General features: G+C 51.0%; 2 protein-coding genes across 2 annotated transcripts in view; both read left to right on the forward strand.

Annotated features, from left to right (window-relative positions):
- LOC123331936 (melanoma-associated antigen B2-like) overlaps positions 1–26,787 on the forward strand; it is a 175,316-nt gene that overhangs the window by 120,702 nt on the left and 27,827 nt on the right. The gene's annotated exons all lie outside the window — the stretch shown is intronic.
- Positions 5,710–9,462, forward strand: LOC102397184 (melanoma-associated antigen B2-like). The gene is made up of 2 exons (XM_045164466.1): positions 5,710–5,828; positions 8,064–9,462. Exon 2 carries the CDS (start codon positions 8,125–8,127, stop codon positions 9,460–9,462), a length of 1,338 nt encoding a protein of 445 aa, XP_045020401.1. The 5' UTR covers positions 5,710–5,828; positions 8,064–8,124.

A 26,787-nucleotide genomic window follows, 5' to 3' on the forward strand; every position in this document is an offset into this window, starting at 1 on the left:
CTTGGACTTGGGTGACTATTTCCTTCCCTATTTTAGGGAATTTTTCAGCTATTTTCTCCTCAAGTATTTTCTCATGGTCTTTCTTTTTGTCTTCTTCTTGTGGGACGCCTATGATTTGAATGTTGGGGCGTTTAACATTGTCTCAGAGGTCTCTGAGATTGTCCTCATTTCTTTTCATTCTTTTTTCTTTTTTCCTCTCTGTTTCATTTATTTCTACCATTCTATCCTCTACCTCACTTATCCTATCTTCTGTCTCTGTTATTCTACTGTTGGTTCCCTCCAGAGTGTTTTTTGTCTCATTTATTGCATTATTCATTATATATTGACTCTTTTTTATTTCTTCTATGTCCTTGTTAAACATTTCTTACATCTTCTCAATCCTTGTCTCCAGGCTATTTATCTGTAACTCCATTTTGTTTTCAAGATTTTGGGTCATTTTCACTATCATTATTCAGAATTCTTTATCAGGTAGATTCCCTATCTCTTTTGTCTTTTGTTTGGTTTGGTGGGAATTCATCCTGTTCCTTAACCTGCTGAGTATTTCTCTGCCTTTTCATCTTGTTTATATTGCTGTGTTTGGGGTGGCCTTTCTGTATTCTGGCAGTTTGTGGTTTCTCTTTATTGTGGAGGTTCTTCTCTGCAGGTGGGGTTGGATGGGTGGCTTGTCAAGGTTTCCTGGTAGGGAAGCTTGTGTTGGTGTTCTGGTGGATGGAGCTGGATTTCTTCTCTCTGGAGTGCAATCAAGTGTCCAGTAGTGAGTTTTGAGATATCTATGGGCTTAGTGTGACTTTGGGCAGCCTGTATATTGAAGCTCAGGGCTATGTTCCTGTGTTGCCAGAGAATTAGCATGGTATGTCTTGCTCTGGAACTTGTTGGCCCTTGGGTGGTGCTTGGCTTTAGTGTAGGTATGGAGGCTTTTGATGAGCTCCTATCGATTAATGTTCCCTGGAGTCAGGAGTTCTCTGGTGTTCTCAGGTTTTGGATTTAAGCCTCCTGCCTCTGATTTTCAGTCTTATTCTTACAGTAGCCTCAAGAGTTCTCCATCTATACAGCACTGATGATAAAACATCTGGGTTAATGATGAAAAGTTTCTCCACAGTGAGGGACACCCGGAGAGGTACACAGAGTTACATGGAAAAGAGTAAAGGGAGGAGGGAGATAGGGGTGACCAGGAGGAGAAAAGGAGGAATCAAAAGCAGCAAGAGCAAGCTAGCCAGTAATTATTTCCCTATGTGCTCTCCACAGTCTGCAACACTCAGAGAGGTTCATGGAGAAGAGACGAGAAGAGGGACGAAGGAGACAGAGGTGGCCAGGAGGATAAAAGGCAGAATCAAAAGGAGAGAGACAGATCCAGCCAGTAATCAGTTCCCTAAGTGTTCTCCACAGCCCGGAACACACAAAGAGATTCACCTAGTTGGGTAGAGAAGAAAAGGGGGAGGGGGGAGATAGAGGCGACCTGGTGGAGAAAAAGGAGAGTCCTAAGAGGGAGAGAGCAGTCAAGCCAGTAATCTCGCTCCCAAGTAAAAATGGGTACTGAAAATTGGGTTCTTTTTTTTTTTTTTTCTTTTTTTTTTTTTATTTTATTTTATTTTTAAACTTAACATAACTGCATTAGATTTGCCAAATATCAAAATGAATCCGCCACAGATATACATGTGTTCCCCATCCTGAACCCTCCTCCCTCCTCCCTCCCCATTCCATCCCTCTGGGTCGTCCCAGTGCACCAGCCCCAAGCATCCAGTATCGTGCATCGAAAAATTGGGTTCTTAAAGGTACAAAATTGATAACAAATACCAAAAAGCAAAGATTAAAAATCTAGAGTAGATGTTAGAGTCTCAAAAATACAATATTAAAAAAACAAAGTCACAAAAATTATAAAATATATATATATATATATGAAATTTGCTTTAAAAAGAGGGTCTTTTTTTTGCAAGGTAATAGTAGGTTATAAAAATGAAAATTAAAGGAGTAATAGAGGACTTTAAATTTTTTTTAATTTTTAATTAAAAAATTATAATAGTAAAAATACATCTAGGACTTTCTCTGGACCTTTTGTGGACTTTTTTGTGTCAGTTCATTTTCAGATAGTTCCTTTATCCGGCTTATACTTCTCAAGATCTAAAGGCCCCTTCCTATGTAGTAGTCGTTGCTAACTCCAGGGTTTTAATCTGTTGCACTTGTCACTTCCAAAGCAGTTCTCTCTGTTTATTTTAGCTTCTTCTGTTTGCTGGTCTCTTCAGTGTCTAATTTCAACCCTGACACAAGGAGTTGGTGGTGGTCACTTTTTTAGGCTCCCTTGTTCAGTCGTGCTGTGGGTTGGGAGGAATACTGCAAGCAAATGTTTGCGGGGAGTGCTTGTACCACACTGGGTTTGCCCACACTCACGGTGTGTGTGCTTTCCCAGTCTACACTGCTCAGGCTCTAGGTTGCTCTGCCGGGAACTATGTGAGGCGGGGCTTAGGATGCATGCACTTCCCCAGTCTAAGCCTCTCAGGTTCAGGTTCTCAGGTACTCGACAAAGGCCCAGACTTGGTTGGGCCAGTGTTTTGTGCCCGTCCCAGGTCCGAGCAGCTCAGGTGACCAGGTGCTTGGCGAGCACAGTTGCCCCCAGTTGGAGGCTGCATCTTATCACCTCCCCTGTCCCAGCTGCTCAGTTTTCTTGTGTACAACGGGCACGTCTTCTCAGGTGTGCCATGTGTCTCTTCTGGGGAGCTGATCTCTGGCTGCGACCCTCCTACTTGACCCTCTGGTCAACCATCCAGAATCCCAAGAAGTCTTGGTTAGCAATGAAGCCTGCTTGCAGTTTGGTAGAGGATGCGTCTCTGGAGCTACAGTTGCCCCCTTCTGGCTCTGGCTGTCCTCGCCTGCCTGTCTCCAGTGGGGGATCGGCCAGTCCACAGCCGGCTAGCTCTGCTCAGTCCTTTGCTCTGTGAGCAAGCCTGGCAATGTGTTAGGTTAGGGCTTTTTGCGGGATAGCTATCCCACAGTCTGGGTTGCTGTCTCAATTTAGTTCCCTCAGATTGCCCTCGGGGCATTCAGACACGGGGTCCTTACCCTAAGCAATGCAGCTGGTGCCTCCCTGTCTAGCCCATGCTTGCTAGTGACAGATGCGAGTGTCTGGGCTGCTGTTCAGCCCGTTATGTGCCCATTAGGCACATAATCTGTGGGTTTTAATTATTTATGTATTTATTTATTTATTTATTTTTCCTCCCATTTATGTTGCCCCCTGAGATTCCAAGGCTCGCCACAGACCTGCCAGTGAGAGTGTTGCCTTGTGTTTGGAATCTTCTCTTTTTTAAGACTCCCTTCCCGGGATGGATCTCCGTCCCTACCTCTTTTGTTTCTCTTTTTCTCTTTTATATTTTGTCCTATCTCCTTTCGAAGACAATAGGCTGCCTTTCTAGGTGTCTGATGGCCTCTGCCATCATTCAGAAGTTGTTTTGTGGAATTTGCTCAGCATTCAGATTTTCTTTCGATGAATTTCTGGGGGAAAAAGTGGTCTCCTCATCCTATTCCTCTGCCGTCTTAGGACCGCCACTTGAAACATGGGATCCTAATTCCACAACCAGGGTTTGAACTCATACCCCTTACACTGGAAGCACAGTTTTGTTTTTTGTAATTTGAACGTTTATTTTTTGCTTGGGGACAGCCGGTTAACAATATTGTGACAGTTTCAGATGAACAGTGAAGGGACTCACCCATACATAGACATGTATCCACTCTGCCCCAAACTCTCCTACCATCAATATTGCCACATAGCACATAACCAAAATAATTAAGAGAGATAAAGGAGAGAAAGAGATAATGCTCACTAGCCCTATGATTATCTGCATGTGCAAATTCAGACACCCTCAAGTTATCAAGGGCTTACAAGATTATCAGGTGCCATGCTTCTATGTAGAAAGTAAATACTTAATTTTTTAAATTAAAAATATTTATTTTTATTTATTTTTGGCTGCTCTGAGTCTTAGCTGTGACACTCGGGATCTTTGTTGCCACATGCAGGCTCTTTAGTTGTGGCATGTGAAAGTTTTAGTTGTGGCACATGAACTCTTCGTTCTGGTATGTGGGATCCAATTACCTGACCAGGGATCGAACCTGGGCCCCCTTCACTGGGAGTACAGAGTCATAACCACTGGACCAACAGGAGGGTCCTGAAAGTAAAGACTTTAGAACCACCCTAAATCTGGTGGCTCAGAAAGTAAAGAATCCACCTGCAATGTGGGAGTCCTGGGTTTGATTCCTGGGTTTGGTACATCCGCTGGAGGAGAGCAACTCACTCCAGGATTCTTGCCTGGAGAATCCCCATGGACAGAGGAGCCTGGCAGGCTACAGTCCATGGGGTTGCAAAGAGTAGGACATGACTGAGCAACTAAGCACACAACCAAAATCTGGCTGAAGAGAAGGAATATATCAGCTCTTTTTCTCTGACAGCATAACATCTGTCCTGACTTCCTTGATTTCTGCTGCATTTTCCTAATCTTACATCACTTTTGGAACTTAGACCCGTTTTCTCCAAGATTTGCTAGAGGGTAACTGCTCAAGTGTTTGTAGGAATATGCATTTCCAGGAAGCCTTTAATCAAGCAACAGAAGCTGATATCAGAACTCCATGAAAGAGGACTGTGGAGACAGTGACTCCTGATTATAGTGGTCACCCAAAGAGCCATCTTAAATCAGTAGAAGGAGCAGTCTCAGGCTCTGGTCGATGTAGTGAGGATGCTGAGCAAGAGGAATCAGAAGGACTCGAGTTGCATCCCTGCTGCCTGTTTTCAGAGGCCCTTATGGACTACGATCACATGAGGGTCACCCTGACTTCCAACTTGGAATTCTCAAGGAGACTAGGACCTTGATTAAGACAAGTAGCTTCACAAAGCAGAGAGTGGAGTTACAGGGTTCGTCCCGTGTCAATGTGAGGACGTGAAAGTGCACTCACAGTAGCACACACTGCATCGAAGGAGGCCCTGGAAAATCTCTGTCGCTGTGCTCCCCAGGAAGCTCAGGGCACAGATGTCAGGTTGATTTCAGTCTGGAAATTCTCAGTGAGGTGCGGCCTCTGTCTAATAGGATCAGCCTAGTTTCGTGGGTGGACGAACCTGAGCCCAAGCAGGACCTCAGATGACAATGCTGAGTGTTAGCGGGGACCCCTGGAGAGGGAGCCAAACAGCATTCTGTAAATTCTTAGCTCTGAGAGACCCAGAACAGCTACTTCTAAGTGGTCCCCACATTCCACCTGTGTGAACTCAGGGAGGGCAAGGCCTTCTCTAGCAGGATAGGGCCCCAGATCTGCAGAGGGGTGTCATCTTGACCATAACTGGACTTAAGGTGAGGACGATCAGTGCTAATGAGAGGATCTCCCCAGAGCAGTGCTCCAATTCCTTCCACTAGGGACTTGGGTTGGAGAAGGAAATGGCAACCCACTCCAGTGTTCTTGCCTGGAGAATCCCAGGGACAGGGGAGCCTGGAGGGCTGCCATCTATGGGGTCGCACAGAGTCGGACATGACTGAAGCGACTTAGCAGCAGCAGTAGCAGGGACTTCGGAAGGCAAGGGCTTTGTTTGGGGGCTGTAGGACTTGGGTTCATAGATGGAGGCGTTCGGGGCTCTGATAAACCGCACACGGAGGACGCTGAGAGAGAATCCAGGGACGGATGAATATTGAGCTACTGGGGTTCCCGTAGCACGCCACCCTTGCCGTCGACCCCGGAAGACGTCACGCAGGACCCTGTGCAGATCCCCTCCATTTCCGCTTCGAAGGCGAGGAGCTCGAGCGGTAGCTGCAGCAACCGTTTGGCGGAGACTTAGTGTCCAGAACTTGTCCGGAACCAAGGTGAGGACCTGAATGTAGCTGAAGGGACTTTCCCAACCCTCCCAGTAATAAAAGTGACCCATCCACATCCCACCCCTGTGATATGGCTCTTGTGGGCCCCTCAGAGCTATCGGCCGAATGTGGTCTAGAGTGTCTCAGGCTAAGGCGTTGGTTTGTGGGGGTAGGCCCAGATTCTACCCCCGGAGGTGGTCTAGGACGTAGATAACGGCCCTGAGGACTGAGGAGCAGAGTTCGACACTGCAAGGGGGCCACACTGAGCGACTCCCCTATACTGGGCTCTAGGAGGCCTCGGGTAAGTTGGCCAACTGTGGTGCCCCCTGGTGTCCACTGGAGGTGGTTTTGGTGAAGTGAGAACCTTGCTCTAACAGAATAAAACCAGTTCAACAAAGGGAGCTAGTCTGCAACATGATTCATGGTTGTGACGCTGAGTAAGTATGGCGGCCACTTCCTTAAGAAAAGGGGCCACGTAAAGTGCCAGCCCTGTTTTCAGGCCTGGGAGAATAGGGCGTTTTGACATGACACTTCCCGGGACATCTCAGGGAAATGAGCAACCAGGTCAAAGTGGTAGCCTTAGGTTATTAAGGGAGGGTTTCAGATTTGCCAGGGGTCATGGTGAGAACCTCGGGGGCTGTGGATATGTTCCACACCACATCATTCGGACCAAATCCTCCCTGTCGTCATCCCTGGCAGACCTCAAGAATACATGTCAGTCCCCACTGTGGGCTAAGGAGTGGTCAGCTAAGGCAGTGGTGAACAGAGGGAGAGCTCTTAGACCCTGTCATGTGTCAAATGTAGACCTTGGATACTTCTATGTCCTGGCTATTGTAAATAGTGCTGCAGTGAACATTTGAGTACAAGTGTCTTTTTCAGTTAGTTTCCTCAGGATATATCCTCCGTAATGATACTGTTGGCTCATGTGGTAGTTTTATTTCTAGTTTTTTATGCAGAGTGAATTAAGTCAGAAAGAGGAAAGCCAATATCATATATTAATGCATATATTTGGAATCCAGAAAGATGGCACTGATGAACCTCTTTGCAGGACAGCCTGGGTATGCAGGCATAGAGAACACACTGGTGTAAACAGTGGGGGAAGTAGAGGGAGGGACAGATTGAGAGAGTTACATTGGAAATGTACACATTACCATATGTAAAATAAATAACCACTGGGAATTAGTTTTATGACTCAGGGAGCTCAAAGCCAGTGCCCTAACAGCTTAAGAGGGGTGGGATGGGGTGGAGGGGGGAGAGAGTTTGGAGAGGGAGGAGACATACAGTATACCTATGGCTGATTCATGTTGATGTCGGGCAGAAAATAACACAGTATTGTAAAGATATTATCCTTCCATTAAAAATAAATAAATTTGTTTTAAAAAAGACATATAGAAGAAAAGAGAAGCAAAAAAAAAAATTAACTTTGAATTGGGATCTTGGATGGGACCACAGGGAGGTCAACCTGCCTGCAACAGCTTCCATTCTTAGGAGACCGTGTTTGGGAAGATGAGGTCATCCTCACTTCCTCCTGTGGGGACACAGGGTGATTGGCTTTTACTATCAGACAGGTATCAGTTCAGGAGAAAGGGGAGGTTCTCTGCCAGGCGCCCAGTTAAGGAACCTGAGTGAGGACTTAGAGCATGCGTCCCAACCCTTGGATTTCAGCCCAGGAAATCTCAGAGATGGGCTGTGAGGTTGAACATCTGCTTTACTGTTTTATACTAAGTCTAAGGGAGGGGAAATGTCTTGTCTGAAGGTGCAGCCACCAGTTAGCAAATGGAGAATAGTGCCCAACGTTTTAAGGAGCCAAGGTAAGGACCCTTGGACCCAAGGAATGATGATCCCAGTGAACTCAGGGTAGAAGAGACCCTACTGAGCTCTCAGAACTGGGTATCCCCTGGGAGGGAGGTGCACTGAGGCATCCCTTCACGTGGAGGTCTGAAGTGTCTGCATCAGAGCCAGGACTTGATGTGATAATACTGAAGATGAGCTGAGAAGACCCCACTGTCAGCACATGGTGTCACCTCAGTAAATCCAAAGCAGGGCTGAGGGGACGCAGAGGAATAGTAAAGCCTCTGTTCTTCCTCTGGGATTCTCAGGGGACAGGCTGAGCAGGAAAACAGGAGCCTTGTGGGTTCCTAGGGCAGTGTCCTCAAGGACACCTGCAGAGGCGGCCTTTGATTAAGCCAAGGTAGAATCTCCCAGTTTTAAGGTGCTCATGTCACCTCATTTTCCATCCTCCAGGTGCCCCAATCTCCTGTCTCTTGGCCCAGACCCCTGCCTGCGGTCCCTGACCACAGCTGTCATGCCTCGTGGGCAGAAGAGTAAGCGCCGTGCTCGTGATAAACGTCGCCAGGCCCAGGCTGAGACCCACGGTCTTCATGATCAGGCTTCCACATCTAGGGGAGAAGAGACCACCTCCTCCTCCCCTCCTGATTCAGAGAGTGCGCCCTCAAGCTCGTCTGCTGCTGGCACCTCCAAGGGGCCTCCGGGAGCCCAAGGCAGCACCAGTGCTGCTGCAGGTGCTATACGCAAAAGATCTGGTGCCGGTGGCGCAGCACGCTCGAGATCTGGAGTAGGTGGCACAGCACGCTCGAGATCTGGTGCAGGTGCCGAGGGCCAAGTTCAGGGAGGTGAAAATTCCTCCCAGGCCTCAGCTGCTGCTGAGAGCTCTCACACAGATCTTCTGACCATGGAGTCAGAGAATTTGGTGCAGTACATGCTGTTTAAGTATAAGATGAGGGAGCTAATTAAGAGGTCAGAAATGGTGAAGGTTATCCACAGAAGGTACAAGGCGCAATACCCTGAGATCCTCAGCAGGGCCTCTGAGCAGATGGAGATGGTGTTTGGCATGGTGCTGAAGGAAGTCAGGCCCAACAGTCACTGCTATACCCTGGTGAGCAACCTAGATCTCAGCGACAGTGAGTCTATGAGAGGTGACTGGGGGCTGCCGAAGAATGGTCTTCTGATGCCTCTGCTGGGTGTCATCTACCTGAATGGCCATCGCACCTCTGAGGAGGAGGTCTGGAAGTTCCTGAATATTCTGGGCATCTATGATGGAAGAATGCACTTCATCTTTGGAGACACCAGGAAGCTCATCACAGAAGATCTGGTGAAGGAAGAGTACCTGGAATACAACCAGGTGCCTGGCAGCAATCCCCCTCGCTATGAGTTCCTGTGGGGTCCTAACACGCTCACACAAAACAGCAAGACAAAAGTCCTGCAGATTTTGACCAAGGTCAATGATTCAGCCCCAGACACCTTACTGCCACGTTATGAGGACTCTTGGAGAGAGGAGGTAGAGAGCTCCCAAGCCAGAGCTGCAGCCGGGACCAGCCCTTCTGCCTCAGCCAGTGCTGCCCTTCTGCCTCGGCGAGACCTGGCACTTGTACTGCAGCTAGGGCTGACAAGTCTGCCACAGCCCGGCCTGGCCCTCCTGCCTCGGACAGTGCTGGCAATCCTTCCTCGGCCAGACATGGCACATCGGCCTCGGCCAGGGCTGACATATCTGCCAGAACCAGTTCTGGCCCTTCTGCCTCAGCCAGTGCGGGCCCTTCTGCCTTGGCAAGTGCTTAGCCCTTATGCCTCAGTCAGTGCTGGCCCTTCTGCCTCGGTCAGTGCTGGCCCTTCTGCCTTGGCCTGACCTGGCATTTCTGGTGCAGCCAGGGCTGGTACTTCAGCCTCGGCCAGTGCTGACATGTCTGCCAAGGCCAGGACTGGCCCTTCCACCTCAGCCAGTGCTGGCCCCTCTTACTTGGCCAGACCTGGCACATCTGTTGCAGCCAGGGCTGGAACTTTGGCCTCAGCCACTGCTGATATTTCTGCCAGGTCCACGCCCAGCCCTACTGCCTTGGACAGTGCTGGCCCTTCAGCCTTGGCCAGTCTTCGCACTTCTGCTGCAGCCAGGGCTGGCACTTTGGCCTTCGCCAGTGCTGACATGTCTGCCAGGGCCAGGCCTGGCCCTTCTGCCTCAGCCAGTGCGGGCCCTTTGGCCTTGGCCAGTTCGGGCACTTCTCATGGAGCCAGGGCTGACATGTCTACCAGGGCCAGGCCAGGCCCTTCTGCCTCAGCCAGTGCTGGCCATTCTGCCTTGGCCAGACCTGGCACTTCTGCTGCACACAGGGCTGGCCCTTCTGTGTCAGCCAGTGCTGACCCTTCTGCCTTGGCCAGAACTGGCACTTCTGGAGCATCCAGGGATGACCCTTCTGCCTTGGCCAGACCTGGCACTTCTGCTCCAACGAGCGCTGACATGTCTGCCAGGGCCAGACCTGGCCCTTCTACCTCAGCCAGTACTGGCATTCTGCCTCAGCCAGTGCAGGCCCTTCTGCCTTGGCCAGACCTGGCACTTCTGCTGCAGCCAGGGCTGGCCCTTCTACTTCAGCCAGTGCTGGCCCTTCTACCTTGGCCAGACCTGACACTTCTGCTGCAGCCAGGGCTGGCACTTTGGCCTCATCCAGTGCTGACCCTTTTGACTTGGCCAGAACTGGCACTTCTACTGCAGTCAGGGCTGGCACTTTGGCCTTGGCCAGTGCTGATATGTCTGCCAGGCCCAGGCCTGGCCCTTCTGCCTCGGCCAGTGCTAGCCCTTCTGCCTTGGCCAGACCTGGCACTTCTGTTCCACCCAGGGCTGGTACTTCAGCCTCGGCCAGGGCTGACATGTCTGTCAGGTCCAGTGATGGCCCTTCTGCGTTGGCCAGTGCTGACCCTTCTGCCTTGGCCAGACCTGGCTCTTCTGCTCAAGCCAGGGCTGACATGTCTGCCGGGGCCAGGCCTGGCCCTTCTGTCTCGGCTAGTGCTGGCCCTTCTGCCTTGGCCAATCCTGGCTCTTCTGTTGCAGGAGGGCTGACACTTTGGCCTTGTCGAGTGCTGACATGTCTCCCAGGGCCAGGCCCGGCCCTTCTGCCTCGGCTACTGCTGGCCCTTTTGCCTTGGCCAGACCTGGCAATTCTGCTGCAGCCAGGGATGGCCCTTCTACCTCAGGCAGTGCTGACCCTTCTGCCTGGGCCAGACCTGGCACTTCTGTTCACCCAGGGCTAGTACTTCGGCCTCGGCCAGGGCTGACATGTCTGCCAGGGCCAGTGCTGACCCTTCTGCCAGGGCCAGTGCTGACCCTTCTGCCTGGGCCAGACCTGGCACTTCTGTTCCACCCAGGGCTGGTACTTCGGCCTCGGCCAGGGCTGACATGTCTCCCAGGGCCAGTGATGGCCCTTCTGCGTTGGCCAGTCCTGACCCTTCTAAGCCTTGGCCAGACCCGGCACTTCTGCTCCAGCCAGGGCTGACATGTCTGCCAGGGCCAAGCCTGGCCCTTCTGCCTCAGCTAGTGCTGGCTCTTCTGCCTCGGCCAGTGCTGGACCTTCTGCCTCATCCATTGCTGGCCCTTCTGCCTTGGCCAGAACTGGCACTTCTGCTGCAGCCAGGGCTGTTACTTTGGCCTTGGCCAGTGCCGACATGTCTGCCAGGACCAGGCCCAGCCCTACTGCCTCGGCCAGTGCTGCCCCTACTGCCTTGGCCATTCCTCACAGTTCTGCTGCAGCCAGGGCTGGCACTTTGGCCTTGGCCAGTGCTGACATGACTGCCAGGGCCAGGCCTGGCTCTTCTGCCTTGGCCAGACCTGGCACTTCTGATGCAGCCAGGGTTGGCCCTTCTGTCTCAGCCAGTGCTGGCCCTTTTGCCTTGGCCAGACCTGGCAATTCTGCTGGAGCCAGGGCTGGGACTTCAACCTCAGCCAGGGCTGACATGACTGTCAGGGTTAGGGCTGGCCCATTTGCCATGGCCAGTGCTGGCCCTTCTGCCTTGGCCAGAACTGGCATTTGTGCTGCAGCCAGGGCTGGCACTTTGGCCTTGGCCAGTACTGACATGTCTGCCATTCCAGGCCTGGCCCTTCTGCCTCGGCCAGTGCTGGCCCTTCGGCCTCAGCCAGTGTGGACCCTTCTGCCTTGGCCAGACCTGGCACTTCTATTCTAGCCATGGCTGGCACTTCGACTTCGGCCATGGCTGACATGTCTGCCAGGGCCAGGCCCAGCCCTTCTGCCTCGGCCAGTGCTGGCCCCTCTGCCTTGGCCAGACCTGGCACTTCTGCTGCAGCCAGGGGTGGCACTTCGGCCTTGGCAAGTGCTGGCTGTTCTGCCTTGGCCAGACCTGGCAATTCTGCTGCAGCCAGTGTTGGCCCTTCTGCCTCGGGCAGTGCTGGCACGTCTCCTGCATCCAGGGCTGGCACTTCAGCCTTGGCCAAGACTGACATGTCTGCCAGGGCCAGGCCTGGCCCTTCTGCCTCAGCCAATACTGGCACTTCTCCTGAAGCCAGGGCTGGCACTTCAGCCTTGGCCAAGGCTGACATGTCTTCCAGGGCCAGGCCCAGCCCTTCTGCCTTGGCCAGTGCCTGCCCTTCTTCCTTGGCCTGACTTGGCACTTCTGCTCCAATCAGGGCTGACATGTCTGCCAGGGCCAGGCCTGGCCCTTCTGCCTGGCCACTGCTGGCCCTTTTGCCTCAGCCACTGCTGTCCCTTCTGCCTTGGCCAGACCTGGCACTTCTACTCCAGCCAGAGCTGTCAAGTTTCCCAGGGCCAGACCTGGCCCGTCTGCCTTGGCCAGTGATGACCCTTCTGCCTTGGCCACACCAGACACCTCTGCTCCAGCCAGGGCTGACATGTCTGCCAGGGCCGGGCCTGACAATTCTGCCTTGGCCAGTGCTGGCCCTTCGGCCTTGGCCAGTCCTGGCACTTGTGCTGCAGCCAGGGCTGGCACTTTGGCCTTAGCCAGTGCTGACATGTCTGCCAGGGCCAGGCCTGGCCCTTCTGCCTCATCCAGTGTTGGCCCTTCTGCCTCAGCCAGTTCTGGCCCCCCTGCCTTGGCCAGACCTGGCACTTCTGCTCCAGCCAGGCCTGGCACTTTGGCCTTAGCCAGGGCTGTCATGTCTGCCAGGGCCAGACCTGGCCCTTCTGCCTTGGCCAGTGATGACCCTTCTGCCTTGGCCACATCATGGTCATCTGCTCCAGCCAGGGCTGAGATCTTTGCCAGGGCCTGGCCTTGCCATTCTGCCTCATCCAGTGCTGGCTCTTTGCCCTTGGCCAGTCCTGGGACTTCTGCAGCAGCCAGGGTTGTCACTTTGGCCTTGGCCAGTGCTGACACGTCTGCCAGGGCCAGGCCTGACCCTTCTGCCTCATGCAGTGCTGGCCCTTCTGCCTCAGCCAGTGCTGGCCCCTCTGCCTTGGCTACACCAGGCTCTTCTGCTCCAGCCAGGTTGACATGTCAGCCAGGGCCAGGCCTGGCCCGTCTGCCTTGGCCAGTGATGACCCTTCTGCCTTGGCCACACCAGGCTCTTCTGCTCCATCCAGGGCTGACATGTCTGCCAGGGCCTGGCCTGGCCATTCTGCCTCATCCAGTGCTGGCTCTTTGGCATTGGCCAGTTGTGACACTTCTGCTCCAGCCAGGGCTGGCATTTTGGTCTGAGCCAGGGCTGACATGTCTGCCAGGGCCAGACCTGGCCCTTCTGCCTCAGCCAGTGCTGGCTCTTCTGCCTTTGCCAGACCTGGTACTTCTGCCTTGGCCAGACCTGGCACTTCTGCTGCAGCCATGGCTGGCCCTTCTACCTGCGCCAGTGCCCCCACTTCTGCCTTGGCCATACCTGGCACTTCTGATGCAGGCAGGGCCGGCACTTTGGTCTCAGCCAAAGCTGACATGTCTGCCAGGGCTAGGGCTGGCCCTTTTGCCTCAGCCAGTGCTGACCCTTCTGCCTTGGCCAGAACTGGCATTTGTGCTGCAGCCAGGGCTGGCACTTTGGCCTTTGCCAGTGTTGGCCCTTCTGCCTTGGCCAGACCTGGCACTTCTGCTCCAGCCAGGGCTAACATGTCTGCCAGGGCCAGGCCCGGCCTTTCTGCCTCGGCTAGTGCTGGCCCTTCTGCCTAACCAGTGCTGGCCCTTCTGCCTTGGCCAGTCCTGGCTCTTCTGCTGTAGGAAGGGCTGGCACTTTGGCCTTGGCCAGTGCTGACATGTCTGCCAGGGCTAGGCCTGGCTCTTCTGGCTTTGCCAGACCTGGCATTTCTGCTGCATCCAGGGTTCACCCTTATGCCTCGGCCACTGCTGGTACCTTCTTCCTTGGCCAGACCTGCCACTTCTGCTGCAGCCAGGGTTTGCACTTTGGCTTCGGCCAGTGCTGGCCCTTCTGCTGCAGGTAGGGCCGGCACTTTGGCCTCAGCCAGTACTGGCCCTTCTGCCTTTGCCAGACCTGGCAATTCTGTGGCAGACAGGGCTGGCACTTCGACGTCAGCCAGGGCTGACATGTCTGCCAGGGCTAGGGCTGACCCTTTTGCCTCAGCCAGTGCTGACCCTTCTGCCTTGGCCAGAACTGGCATTTGTGCTGCAGCCAGGGCTGGCACTTTGGCATTGCCCAGTGCTGACATGTCTGCCAGGGACAGGCCTGGCCCTTCTGCCTCGGCCAGTGCGGGCCCTTCTCCCTTGGCCAGAACTGGCATTTGTGCTGTAGCCAGGGCTGGCACTTTGGCCTTGCCCAGTGCTGACATGTCTGCAAGGGCCAGGCCTGGCCCACCTGCCTCGGCCAGACCTGGCACTTCTGCTTCAGCCAGGGCTGACATGTCTGCCATGGCCAGGCCTTGCCCTTCTGCCTCGGCCAGTGCTGGCCCTTCTGCCTTGGCCTTTCCTTGCACTTTTTCTGCAGCCAGGGATGGCACTTTGGCCATTGCCAGTGCTGACATGTCTGCCATGGCCAGGCCTTGCCCTTCTGCCTCGGCCAGTGCTAGCCCTTCTGCCTTGGCCAGTGCTGGCCCTTCTGCCTTGGCCAGTGCTGGCCCTTCTGCCTCAGCCAGTACTGGCACTGGCACTTCTCCTGCAGCCAGGGCTGGCACTTCGGCCTTGGCCAAGGCTGACATGTCTGCCAGGGCCAGGCCCGGCTCTTCTGCCTTGGCCAGTGCTGGCCCTTCTGCCTTGGCCTGACCTGGCACTTCTTTTCCAGCCAGGGCAGACATGTCTGCCAGGTCCAGGCCTGGCCCTTTTGCCTCGGCCACTGCTGGCCCTTTGCCTCGGCCAGTGCGGGCCCTTCTGCCTTGGCCAGACCTGGCACTTCTGTTGCAGACAGGGCTGTCCCTTCTGTCTCAGCCAGTGCTGGCACTTCAGCAACAGCCAGTGCCGGCCCTTCTGCCTTCGCCAGACCTGGCACTTCTGCTGCAGCCAGTTCTGGCCCTTCTGCCTCGGCCAGTGCTGACCCTTCTGCCTTGGCCAGACCTGGCGCTTCTGATCCAGCCAGGGCTGACGTGTCTGCCACGGCCAGGCCTGGCCCTTCTGCCTCAGCCAGTGCTGGCCCCTTACCTTGGCCAGACCTTGCAATTCTGCTCCAGCCAGGGCTGGCCCTTCTGCCTCGGCCAGGGCTGACCCTTCTGCCTTGGCCAGACCTGGCACTTCTGTTCCAGCCAGGGCTGTCATGTTTTCCAGGGCCAGGCCTGGCCCTTCTGCCTTGGCCAGTGATGACCCTTCTGCCTTGGCCATACCAGGTGCCTCTGCTCCAGCTAGGGCTGACATGTATGCCAGAGCCGGGCCTGGCCATTCTGCCTCGGCCAGTGCTGGCCCTTTGGCCTTGGCCAGTCCTGGCAATTGTGCTGCAGCCAGGGCTGGCACTTTGGCCTTAGCCAGTGCTGACATGTCTCCCAGGGCCAGGCCCGGCCATTCTGCCTCAGCTAGTGCTGGTCCTCCTGCCTAGGCCAGTGTTGGCCCTTCTGCCTTTGCCAGTCCTGGCTCTTCTCCTGTAGCCAGGGCTGGCACTTTGGCCTTGGCCAGTGCTGACATGTCTGCCAGGTCCAGGCCTTGCTCTTCTGCCTTTGCCAGACCTGGCACTTCTGCTGCAGCCAGGGTTGGCACTTTGGCCTCGGCCAGTGCTGGCCCTTCTGCCCTGGCCAGACCAGAGACTTCTGCTGCACGCAGTGCTGGCACTTTAGCCTTACCCAGTACTGGTCCTTTTGCCTTGGCCAGACCTGGCACCTCTCCTACAGCCAGGGTTGGCACTTCGGCGTTGCCAAGGCTGACATGTCTGCCAGGGCCAGGCCCGGCATTTCTGCCTTGGACATTGCTGGCTCTTCTGCCTGGGCCAGTGCTGGCCCTTCCTCCTTGGCCAGTCCTTGCACTTCTGCTACAGCCAGGATTGGCACTTTGGCCATGGCCAGTGCTGACATGTCTGCCAGGGTCAGACCTGCCCTTCTGCCTTATCCAGTGCTGGCCCTTCTGCCTCAGCCCGTGTTGGTCCCTTTGCCTTAAGCACACTTGGCACTTCTGCTGTAGCCAGGGCTGGCATTTCGGTCTGAACAAGGGCTGACATGTCTGCCAGGGCCAGATGCGGCCCATCTGCCTCGGCCAGGGCTGGCCATTCTGCCTCGGTCAGACCTGGCACTTCTATTCCAGCCAGGGCTGGCACTTCTCCCTCAGCCAGGGCTGACATGTCTGCCAGGGCCAGGCCCGGCCCTTCTGCCTCGGCCAGGCCGGGCCCTTCTGCCTCGGCCAGTGCTGGCCATTCTGCCTTGGCCAGACCTGGCACTTCTGCTCCAGCCAGGGCTGACATGTCTGCCAGGGCCAGGCCTGGCCCTTCTGCCTCAGCCAGTACTGGCACTTCTCCTGCAGCCAGGGCTGGCACTTCGGCCTTGGCCAAGGCTGACATGTCTGCCAGGGCCGGGCCCAGCTGACATGCCTTGGCCAGTGCTGGCCCTTCTGCCTTGGCCTGACCTGGCACTTCTGTTCCAGCCAGGGCAGACATGTCTGCCATGTCCAGGCCTGGCCGTTTTACCTCAGCCACTACTGGCCTTTCTGCCTCGGCCACTGCTGGCCCTTTGCCTCGGCCAGTGCTGGCCCCTTACCTTGGCCAGACCTTGCAATTCTGCTCCAGCCAGGGCTGGCCCTTCTGCCTCGGCCAGGGCTGACCCTTCTGCCTTGGCCTGACCTGGCGCTTCTGTTCCAGCCAGGGCAGACATGTCTGCCATGTCCAGGCCTGGCCCTTTTGCCTCAGCCACTGCTGGCCCTTCTGCCTCGGCCACTGCTGGCCCTTCTGCCTCAGCCAGTGCTGGCCCCTTACCTTGGCCAGACCTTGCAATTCTGCTCCAGCCAGGGCTGGCCCTTCTGCCTCGGCCAGGGCTGACCCTTCTGCCTTGGCCACACCAGGCGCCTCTGCTCCAACTAGAGCTGACATATCTGCCAGGGTCAGGCCCGGCCCTTCTGCCTCGGCTAGTGCTGGCCCTCCTGCCTAGGCCAGTGCTGGCCCTTCTGCCTTGGCCAGTCCTGGCTCTTCTTCTGTAGCCAGCGCTGGCACTTTGGCCTTGGCCAGTGCTGACATGTCTGCCAGGGCCAGCCTGGCTCTTCTGCCTTTGCCAGACCTGGCACTTCTGCTGCAGCCAGGGTTGGCCCTTCTGCCTCAGCCAGTGCTGGCCCTTCTGCCTTTGCCAGACCTGGCACTTCTGCTGCGGCCAGGGTTGGCACTTTGGCCTCGGCCAGTTCTGGCCCTTTTGCCTTGGCAAGACCGGGCGCTTCTGCTGCACGCAGGGCCGGCACTTTGGCCTCAGCCAGTGCTGGCCCTTCTTCCTTGGCCAGAACTGGCATTTGTGCTGTAGCCAGGGCTGGCAATTTGGCCTTACCCAGTGCTGACATGTCTGCCAGGGCCAGGCTGGCCCATCTGCCTCGGCCAGTGCTGGCCCTTCTGCCTTGGCCAGACCTGGCACTTCTGCTCCAGCCAGGGCTGACATGTCTGCCAGGGCCTGGCCTGGCCCTTCTGCCTCAGCCAGTGCTGCCACTTCTGCCTCGGCCACTGCTGGCACTTTTGCCACTGCCACTGCTGGCCCTTCTGCCTTGGCCAAACCTGGCACTTCTGCTCCAGCCAGGGCTGACATGTCTGCCACGGCCAGGCCTGGCCCTTGTGCCTTGGCCAGTGCTGAGCCTTCTGCCTTGGCCAGTCCTGGCACTTCTGTTGCAGACAGGGCTAGCACTTTGACCTTGGCCAGTGCTGACATGTCTGCCAGGGCCAGGCTTCGCCCTTCTGCCTCAGCCACTGCTGGCCCTTCTACCTCGGCCAGTGCTGGCCCCTCTGCCTTGGCCAGACCTGGCACTTCTACTGCAGCTGGGGCTGACACTTCAGCTTCAGCCAGTGCTGACCCTTCTGCCTTGGCCACACCTGGCACTTCTCCTGCTGCCAGGGCTGGCACATTGGCCTCAGCCAGGGCTGACATGTCTGCCATGGCCAGGCATGGCATTTCTGCCTCGGCCTAACCTGGTCCTACTGCCTCGGCCAGTGCTAGCACTTCTGCCTCGGCCAATGCCCTCTTCAGTGCCGCATCCAGCCGCTCATCTCGTCCCTGGTGTTGTCTGAAGGCCTTTCTTCACTTTGTAGTTGGAGAAGTCTGTCAACCTGTGTTCCTAATATGCATCAATAACTTGTTGACTTCCCCCCAAATTTTCAGTATTACTTTTTCAACAGAAGCTTAGTTAGTTTAATGATAGAAGTATATTATTTACCTGGGTACACATTGTTTGCTGTTTGTTAGATTTAGGAGTAAGAATTTTGTTTTTTGAAATACATATTGGAAATCCTTAAATCACTTGTCATCCAGGATGAGAATAACATCACTTTAGAATAAGAATATGCTTAGAAATGTGAAAGACACCACACTAAGAGAGGCTCAGAACATTGATACATAAATAGAGATATAGCTGAAAGCTAGTCAGTTTTTGGTTTACTTTGCTGTTTAGTCTCCCTTTTTGTAAAGGTAAAAGTTATATATCTGAATCTGCTTATGTTTTTCAAGAATGTTTGAGAATATAAATTATCACAAGTGATTTATCCGTGGTTCTTCTTTTACACAAACATTAATTGAGCATCTGCTCTTAAGAAGTCTTCATGCTTATACTGGTGATATCTAGTAAAAAATGTCCCAGCCTCCTCCCATTCAATTATAGACTCTCAGAGAAGCTGTCATTCTATGGAAGAGGCTGAGATGCTCTCTACCTCAAGAAGAAAAAGAAAAAAGGGTAAAGTGGGGTTGGAAACAGCATATTACTTTGTTTTCATTGCTAGGCAGAATTTTTGCTAGATTCAGGAGGTTGGGTATTTTTTTTTTCCCCTTCAGTTAGAATGCTGCATAGTAACTGATATCTCTTAGGTGCAAAAAAACAAACAAAAAAATACCAGCTGATGTAATCCCAGCTGATTATCTGAGGTCAAGATAATCATAGTAATAACTGCCATTGCCCCTAATGTCTCAGTAGAGTCAAGCACCATGACAGATGCTTTCTTTAAATACATAAATTCCACTAGTCGAATAGGACAGGGCCTATCAAACACAGTTCATGATGGAGAGCCCGAGGCGCATAGAGACAGTGTTTGATATTTGCGGAAATACTTTAGCGTGGTAAATGACAGAGCTGGGGCTAGACTCCTGCTCTATAAACTACTGTAGCACTCATACTATTTTCACCCCCGACCCCAAGACATACCCTTGTCTTTTTTTAAAAAAAGTACTTTTAACATTTGATATTTCCTTTCCTTTTTCTTATTTATTTGGCTGTACTGGCTCTTAGTTGTGGCACGGCACGTGGGGTCTACTTCCCTGACCAGGGATCGAACCTGGGCCCTCTGCATTCAGAGCTTGGAGTCCTAGCCCCTGGGGCACCAGGAATGTCCCCACCCTGTATCTTTTATTTCAGGGTTTTTCTCAGCACTTCAAAATTTGTTCTAGGTGATAAAAGGAATGCCCTTGTGCTCAAGCTACTGGATCAGAATGTGTAGCCAGAGCAGTAACAATACCAAATATATTTAACAAAAAATACATGCCCCTTATTCATTATTCACAGATTAATGACACATTATTTGGTGCCAGCATAAGCATGTACATTGGCCATATTAGATAACCTCTGAAGACCAAGGGCTCTCCATATCATGCTTACAGTCTCTTGCCGGTAGAAAGTATACTGCTGTTACTGCTAAGTCACTTCAGTCGTGTCCGACTCTGTGTGACCCCATAGACGGCAGCCCACCAGGCTCCCCCATCCCTGGGATTCTCCAGGCAAGAACACTGGAGTGGGTTGCCATTTCCTTCTCCAATGCATGAAAGTGAAAAGTGAAAGTGAAGTCGCTCAGTCGTGTCTGACCCTCAGCAACCCCATGGACTGCAGCCCACCCGGCTCCTCTGTCCATGGGATTTTCCAGGCAGGAGTACTGGAGAGGGGTGTCATTGCCTTCTCCGGGTAGAAAGTATATCTATCAGAAATAACATGAGAATCTTCACCTGTCTGATGAGGAGATAGATTAATGTACTTTTTCCCCTGATGGGTGACCACCTGTCCTGGAACTCCTGCCTTGGGCTATAGCTTCTCCATCTCCCACCACTCCTAGGACAGGGACCCATTCTCTGTAGCACTGCAGAGCAAACATGGCTCAAGAGTTTGCAGAGATGTATAATTTCCCCAGAAGCCTTTAATCTAAGACACAGCAAGCAAGATGAGGACCCCATGTAGGAGGATTAAGGAGAGCAACACACCAGAAAAGGAGGGAGTGGTCACTGGAACAGCATTCCCGACTGCTCTCAGACACAGAAGATCTCAGAACTGTTAGGCAAAGCATAGCCTCGCTTTTTCTTCAGTCTTCTCAGAGACCTAAGAAACTTGGAGTTGGGGCAGAGTTCTGAGGTTGGATAGGAGTGAGGATCAGTCTCTCAGAATTGATGGTGATTAACGTGAATGAGGGTGATAGAAAGACCCAGCCACAACGGTAGCAGCCTGTAAAGACCTGTCCTCATTGGCAAGCCCATAAAGTCCAGAAAAATCCAGGCTGCTGTGGTTAATGCCTTCAGTCCAGGTCCCGGGAAGGTGGGGACATTGAGAATCAGCACTTAAGTCGTGTCTGACTCTGTGCGACCCCATAGATGGCAGCCCACCAGGCCCCGCTGTCCCTGGGATTCTCCAGGCAAGAACACTGGAGTGGGTTGCCATTTCCTCCTCCAATGCATGAAAGTGACAAGTGAAAGTGAAGTCGCTCAGTCATGTCTGACTCTTAGCGACCCCATGGACTGCAGTCTACCAGGCTCCTCCATCCATGGGATTTTCCAGGCAAGAGTACTGGAGTGGGGTGCCATAGAACCCCAGGAAGGGTGCAAATTGAAGACCCAGGGGGTGGATATGGAAGCCCCTCAACCCCAGCCGACAGGGCTACACTTAGTCCCTCCTCTCCAGTTATCCCTGGGAGGCATAAGTGCTGACCAGCTCAAGGGGCCCCTCACTTCTGCCTGGAGGGTGTCAAGGAGATGTGGACGTTGATTTATAGGCTGGCTCTTCATCAGAGAGTGGAAATCCCAGGCATGACATGTGTACAGTCCTGTATGAGGAGTGTGTCAGCCAACTACGCCATTACAGATAAATTCTTAGAAAGTCCTACAAATGTAATGGGCCCTGGGAGAGAACAGGCAGGGCTTTCAGACTGGGTTTATTCCTTATTTTCTGAAGGTGAATGGCTTCAGTGTCTTAAAGTCCTTGGGCTAGTGGAGGGAGCCTCTATCAGCTGAGGAAGGGAACCCCGTTCCTAACAGGAGTCAACTGATGATACTGACGGACAGTGAAGGATCCCTCCCAGAAGGAAGGGGGCTACAGAGGGCACTGTCCCTGTTGTCAGGCCTGAGACTGTGCCACTTAGGCCTGGTGACATGGTGAGTCCTACTCACTTCCTCCCAGAGGATCACATGGAGGTAAGGAACCTCATCCTGATCAAAGGGAGCAGCCGAAGCTCAGTAGAAGGATGATTTCCAGGTTGTGCCAGAAGTCAAGGTAAGGACCCTGAAGACTAAAAAGACTACCTGCCACAAAACAGTGAGGGCAGAACATATTCCTTCCACTCCTGTTAGCCTTGGAAGACCATGGGCTGAGTGGCCCATGAGGCAAATTGCACTTCTACCTTGAGAGTCTCAGGGAATTGTGGGCCTGACTGGAGAAGCATTAAGGCAATTCAGGGAATATTTCCAGGTTATTTCCAAGTCAAATTGAGGATGATAAAGAATGTGGGAACACACATACCAGGATGTCCACACAGAATCTTCCCTACTGTCAGGTTACAAGGCCCCAGGCAGAGTTATCAGGCCAAGGGGCCCTTCAGTTCTGACCGAGGAGTAGCAGGAAAGTTAGGGTTTTGATCTGATGGTGGTCGTCCCATGTTAACAAGAGGGAATCTTGGGCTTTGCTGAGAGTCAAATTTGGGACCCTGAGGGAAACCATCTGTCGTCCTCAAGCAGCTTCCAGGGCTTTCGTCCTTGTGAGACTATTGGCAGGCATGGCTAGTGAAGGCCACCCTTATTTCTTTCAGGCTCACAGGGACGTATCGGTCCTACTATGAGGAGGTCAAGAAGGAGGGGATTCCCTAGGCCCCACCAGAATTCAAATTGTGGAGCCCAAGTGGAGACTGAGAGGTCTACCCATCCTTGAATAGAGGGGACAAAAGAGAGTCATACCCTCCTTTGATGTCAGTTCTAGAAGATCAGGGCATGGCTGTCAGCACTCTCCCTAACTTCTTTATATCACGCCTTTTTGTTATTATTGAATTGCTAAGTCATGTCTGACACTTTTGTGACACCATGGACTGTAGCCCACGAGGCCCCTCTGTCCATGAGATTTTCCAGGGAAGAATTCTGAAGTGGGTTGCCATTTCCTCCCCCAGGGGATCTTCCCGACCCAGGGATCAAATCTATGTCTCCTGCGGTTCCTGTACCACAGGCGGATACCCTACCATTGAGCCACTAGGGAAGCCCTGTATCAGGCATAAGGAAGGTCAGATCTTTGTTGGAAAGTGCAGCCACCAGTCATGAAAAGGGAGGGATATGGTGCCTGCTAGGCACTGTGGCAGATACTTTATTTACAGTTAGCACCAAGGCCACCAGTCCTTCCAGACCGGGCTTAGCACACTCAATTCACAGTTAAAAAGCTGAGGCACTCTCAGTTTAATAACGTGACAAACTTCCCATGGCTGGTAAGTGACAGTGATCGTCATAGGCCCTTGATTTGAAATAGTCTAAAGCTCACCCTCTCCCTCCTGCAAGCTTGAGCTGACCTTATGCCCCTAATTCCCTTTTTATTCTCATTACTGCGAAATGTATCTGAAGCAATAAGAAGAGGGACTCTCATGTCCAACTCTTATATTGTAATACATAGCCAGAGCAATAATAAAAGCAAAATATATGTGACATATGAAGAGAGGAAAAAAAGAGATATTATTCGCTGATCATCTATCCATACATATTAGGTCTCAGATAAGCTTAAAAGATCTGAAAGCTTTAAAGATTCAGATAAGCTCACAAGATCAGGATTCAAAAAAAAAAAATCATCTCACAGCCATTTCTTTGTATAAAGACATATCTATTAGATCTAAAATATAAAGTTTATTAGAACAGAGGTTCCCTGAGAAGTCTGGCCAAAAGAGAGAAGGGACAGGTTACCACGTTTTGTTTCCCTCACACGTCTCTACCTGGACCCCCTTACTTATGCCATGGATTTCCCATCTCTTATCACTCCTAGGACAGGGACTCCTTCTCTGCAAGGTTTGGAGTAGGGAAACTGATCGGGGCTTTTCAGGGATGTGGCATTTCCTAAGAAGCCTTTAATCAAAGGGGCAAGGGCCTATAGGAGGACACCGTGCACCTGGACCGAGGAATGCAATGCCCCAGAATATTAGGTGTAAGAGGCTTCAGGCAGAGCTCTCAAGCTGAACATCTTGCTGTGTTGTCACAGTATAGTTGTCAGGGTTTGAGACCTTAGGTCTAAGGAGGGCAATCTCAGGTCACAGAAGGAATTGTCAGATGTATATGTGAAGCCCCTTGAAAGGAAGTGAAAGAAATAGCCACCCAGAACCACTGGGGTTCTGTAGCATCCAGTTCCTGATATCAGCCCTTGGAGGTCCTGAATTCCATCATAGGATGAGGAAGATAGAGGCCTTGAGAGCTGAGAAAGACAGCACTACTGCCATGGGTAGAACACATTCCAGAACCAAGTCCTCCAGCTCCTCCCACATAGTGACATCCAGGGCAGATCCTTCATCTTGTGATTGAAAAGAGAAGTATTCCAAGTAGCTGAGTGCCAAGGTGGAGCTGAAGGGAACACATTCTATGTCTTTTTTTGTTCTTGCTTGACCTCAGTAACTGGGAGATGTATCTTTTTCTGTTTAGGGCTTTCTTTCTGATACCCTTAAAATACTATTCCTTATAATTGAAGGTTTATTTGACATCCATATCTGTGTTTATGAACAAAGTATATCCCATTTATTGCTGTATTTCAGTATAGGTATAAAGGTTTTGGTATTTTGTACATTGAATCAGAAATCCTTGGATCTCCTTTTGTGGTCAGAACAAGACATGTCAAGAGAATTGGGATTTTCTTGCCAATGTGAAAAAACACTGAGTAAAATAGTTGGTATCAGAAAATAAAAGGATCTTGACTGAGTGGCATCTGCAATACAGTGAACAGGAATTCCCAGCCCCTTTTCCTACAGCAACCCAGATTTTAAAATTGTACAAGTAACCAAATACCTTTATAGAAGGTCCAGAATGCAATTAAGAAATTGCAGTACCACAGGTAAGCATATAACTTAGATCAGCTGCACTTCAAATGGGTAAGAACAGCAATTTGACTTTATTGGCATCAGGCCCTGTCTCAGGATGGCAGAGCTTAGTAACAAAAGAGATTGTGACCTTTCTTGGTGGGGGAAAGTGAGAGTGGGGTGAATGTTTTGAGTGTCCAGGAAAATGTTAGAACTAAGAAATGAATTCAAGAAAGCTGCAGGACACAAAATAACACACAAAAATAGTTGTGTTTGTAAACACTAACAACAAACTATCTGAGAAAGAAATTAAGAAAACAGTTCTATTTCAAAAACATCAAAAAGAGTAAAATACTTAGGAATAAATTTAACGAAGAAAGAGAAAGAGCTATACACTAAAAGCAACAAGATATTGATGGAAGAAAGTGGAAAAGACACAAATAAAAAGATGTCCCAAGTATATGGACTAGAATAATTCACACTGTTAAAATATTCATACTACCCAAAGTGATCTGCAGATTTAATGTAATGTGTGTCATAATTCCAGTGGAATATTCCAGAGAAATAGAAATGCTAAAATTCATATGAAACCACAGAAGACCTTGAATAGACCAAGTAATCTTGACAAAGAGGAGCAAATGTGGAAGCATGGTACTTCTTGACTTGAACTATAGTACAAAACAGTGTGATACCAGCATAAACATAGACACACAGACCAACAGAACAGAAGAGAGCCTAGAAATAAACATATGCATATATAGGCATGTAATCCTTGACAAAGGCACTAAGAATACATAATGGAAAAAACATACATCCTCAACCAACAAATAGTGTTGAGAAATGTGGATATCTGCATGAAAAGAGTAAAACTGGAGTCTTATCTTACATCATATTTTTTAAAAAATGCAAAATGGATTCAAGACTTAAAAATGAGACCAGAAACCATAAAACTCTTAGAAGAAAACATGGGGGAAAGCTCCTTGTCATTGGTCTTGGCAAAGTTCTGGGTGGTTTTTTGTTTGTTGTTGTTGTTGTTCATTTGTTTTTAATTTGACAGCATAAACCCAAGGAAGAAAAACAAAAATAAGTTGGACTACATCAAATTAAAAGATTCTGTATAGCAATGGATACAATCAACAAAATGAAAAGGTGAAATAGAAAATATTTTCAAGCCGTATATCTGATAAATTAATATCTAAATCATAAAAGGAAGTCATACAACTCAATAACAGAATAATTAATTAAAAATAACTTTAAAAATGAGCAAAGAACCTAAATATTTTCCAAAGAAGACATACAAATGGCCAACAGCTATATGAAAAGGAGCTCAGCATCACTAACCACCAGAGAGATGATAATCCACACCACAGTAAGAGATCACCTCATACCTGTTGGGAGAGCTATTATCAAAAAGCCAAGTGATAAGAAGTGTTGGCAAGGGTGTTGAGAAAAGGGAACCTTTGCACACAGTTGCTGGGAATATAAATTGGCACAGCCACTATGGAAAACAGTGTGGAGGTTGCTCAGAATATCACAACTGTAACTGTCTTACGACTCAGCATTTCCACGTCTGAGTATGCAGTTGACCCTTGAACAACACAAGATTGAACTGTGCAGGTCCACTTATAGATGAATTTTTTTCAATAAATACATTGGAAAACTATTCAGAGATTTGAGATGACTTGAAAAAACAGGTGACTCACATAGCCTAGAAATATAAAAAATTGAGAAAAAGGTGTCATGAATGCATAAAATTTATATAGATACTAGTCTATTTTATCACTACCATAAAATATACACAAATATAAAAGGATTAAATTTATCAAAAGTTATGTACCCATACACTTATGGAACATGAATAGCACTGTTCATCCCTGATGAGCAATTTCTATAGTAAACTGTGATCTCAAAGTGATCACTGATGGTCCATGGGTATTTCTCATTGTGTTTAGTACAATACCATAACCTTGAATAACACCATAGGACTCAAATGAAGTGCCCCTAGTGGTGCTGGAAGTGCTCTCAAGAAGCAGAGAGAAGTCACGACATTATGCAAAAAAGTTGAATTGCTTGTTGTGTACCACAGTTTGGGTCTGCAGTCATGGTTGCCACCATTTCAAGATGAATGAATCCAGCATAAGGACCACTGTAAGAAAAAGAAAAGGAAATTTAAGAAGCCATCACTGCAGCTACACCAGCAGGTGTGAAAACCTTGTGCTTTTTGTGAAATACCTTTTTATCTTGTATTGAAAATATAGCTTGTAAAGCAAAAGGGTGGTAAAGGATCTAAAGCTAGAGAATTTTATCCCAGTAAAGGATGGTCTGATAATTTTAGAAAGAGGTTTGACTTAAAATATCAAAATAATAGTAGAAGCAGCTTTTGAGAAATCAAGAGGCAACAGATGCATTCCCAGA

This window comes from Bubalus bubalis, chromosome X, assembly GCF_019923935.1.
Source record: "Bubalus bubalis isolate 160015118507 breed Murrah chromosome X, NDDB_SH_1, whole genome shotgun sequence".
Lineage (NCBI taxonomy): Eukaryota > Metazoa > Chordata > Mammalia > Artiodactyla > Bovidae > Bubalus > Bubalus bubalis.